Below are 1,474 nucleotides of genomic sequence, written 5' to 3'. Positions count from 1 at the left end.
CGTGGTTTAATGCCCTCAAATCGGAATGGAAACAATACCTGCGTGAGCACATGGCGGCAAACGAGGACAACGGAGTATCCGGGCAGCGTGAACTCGGTGCAGCGGCAACCCTGCACATGAGCACACTGCGGCTGTGGAGAGAATGGATAGCGCAACAACATCGCAAAATGAGTATGTATGGCCAGAAGGCGTGGTTCCAACATTTGTTGCATAATGTTGAGACGGCCACAGTACCGGCCACAGGCGAAGTATCAGTAGTCCAAAAAGACTTAAAAGTGGAAAACGTAAATGTAGCACACCAGATGATACAAGTGAGAGATGTACCGCGCACCCAACTGCATCCGCGACCTTACATGAAAAAACCGTTAACCGCTAAAACATGGATACTGATCCTGCCATTAGTCATAGAAGACAGCGAGCTTGAAAGCCGTTTGCAGGATAGGGAGTTATATGTGGATAATTTATTACAGAACATTTGAGAAGCTTTACGCGAAACGGCTGAAAGAAGGGGATGTAGACGTTGTTCTCCTTCAGCCGGGCTGTCCCTGTAGGTGATGTTGTAATGGGTCATGCACCAATATATGCGTCCACATAATATGCTACGCAAGGTATGTTGTTATTATCATGAACATATTAATAGTGCTCAAACTGGAAGATGTTAGTGCAGCGCCAGAAATTGTGGGAGTGTTAGGGAAAAAAAAAAGGAAGAATGTTATATTTTATAAACATACTTGCTCCATGTTGTATCCATGGTAATCATTTTGTATATTTGTTACATGTATTATATAAAATAATTATTCCTTATATATATAGATGTAGAATACTATAAGACTCTTCTTCTTTGTTTGTTCTTAACAATGGGTTCCTCATCCATAATATTAATAAATACTGGGTCATATGAACAAACAATGCAATATAAATACAAACCATTTATATTCATAAGAGCACAAACAACATTATAATGTAGAACACGCAACTATAGGATACATGCTATAAAGAACAAATAGCCATATCATACAAAACCTGTAGGACATCATGAGATGTTTGATCTAATAAATAGACAAAATCATGTTGTAGCATCCATATAGTCTACCAAAAGCAGAATACAGGAAGTTACTTATGGTTTCCCCGGTAATTTAAGTTTCCATGGTAGTTTTAGTTTCCCAGGTGCTTTCGGTTTCGTAAGTATGTCTGCTTTCTTAGGTACTTCTGATTTCCCAGATGATTCCGGTTTCACGCGTACTTCTGGTTTCTGAGGTACTTGTGCTTGGCCGGGTACTTCCGGTTTCTTTGGCACTTCTGTTTTTCCAGGTACCTCCATTTTGTTAGATACTTCTGGTTTCTTAGGTGCTTCCGGTTTCTTTGGTATGTCTGGTGTCTTTGGCACTTCTGGTTGCTTAGGTGCATCTGATTTGCCAAACGCTTCCTGCTTCTCAGGTACTTCTGTTTTCTTAGGTGCTTCCAGTTTCTTCGG

At 40.6% G+C, this 1,474-nt stretch overlaps 2 protein-coding genes across 2 annotated transcripts; one reads left to right on the top strand and one right to left on the bottom strand.

Moving 5' to 3' along the window:
• Positions 1 to 167: 167 nt before the first annotated feature.
• Positions 168 to 479, top strand: AK88_05392 (uncharacterized protein; the record flags this gene model as incomplete). Its single annotated transcript, XM_012482994.1, has 1 exon — positions 168 to 479. The coding sequence occupies one exon, from the start codon at positions 168 to 170 to the stop codon at positions 477 to 479; it is 312 nt and encodes a 103-aa protein (XP_012338417.1).
• Positions 480 to 1,117: 638 nt separating this feature from the next.
• AK88_05391 (uncharacterized protein) lies at positions 1,118 to 1,321 on the bottom strand (the record flags this gene model as incomplete). The annotated part of the gene is made up of 1 exon (XM_012482993.1): positions 1,118 to 1,321. The coding sequence occupies one exon, from the start codon at positions 1,319 to 1,321 to the stop codon at positions 1,118 to 1,120; it is 204 nt and encodes a 67-aa protein (XP_012338416.1).
• Positions 1,322 to 1,474: the final 153 nt, after the last annotated feature.

The sequence above is a fragment of the Plasmodium fragile genome (genome assembly GCF_000956335.1).
Source record: "Plasmodium fragile strain nilgiri unplaced genomic scaffold supercont1.125, whole genome shotgun sequence".
NCBI classification, from domain to species: domain Eukaryota; phylum Apicomplexa; class Aconoidasida; order Haemosporida; family Plasmodiidae; genus Plasmodium; species Plasmodium fragile.
This window is presented reverse-complemented; position numbering and strand designations above follow the sequence as displayed.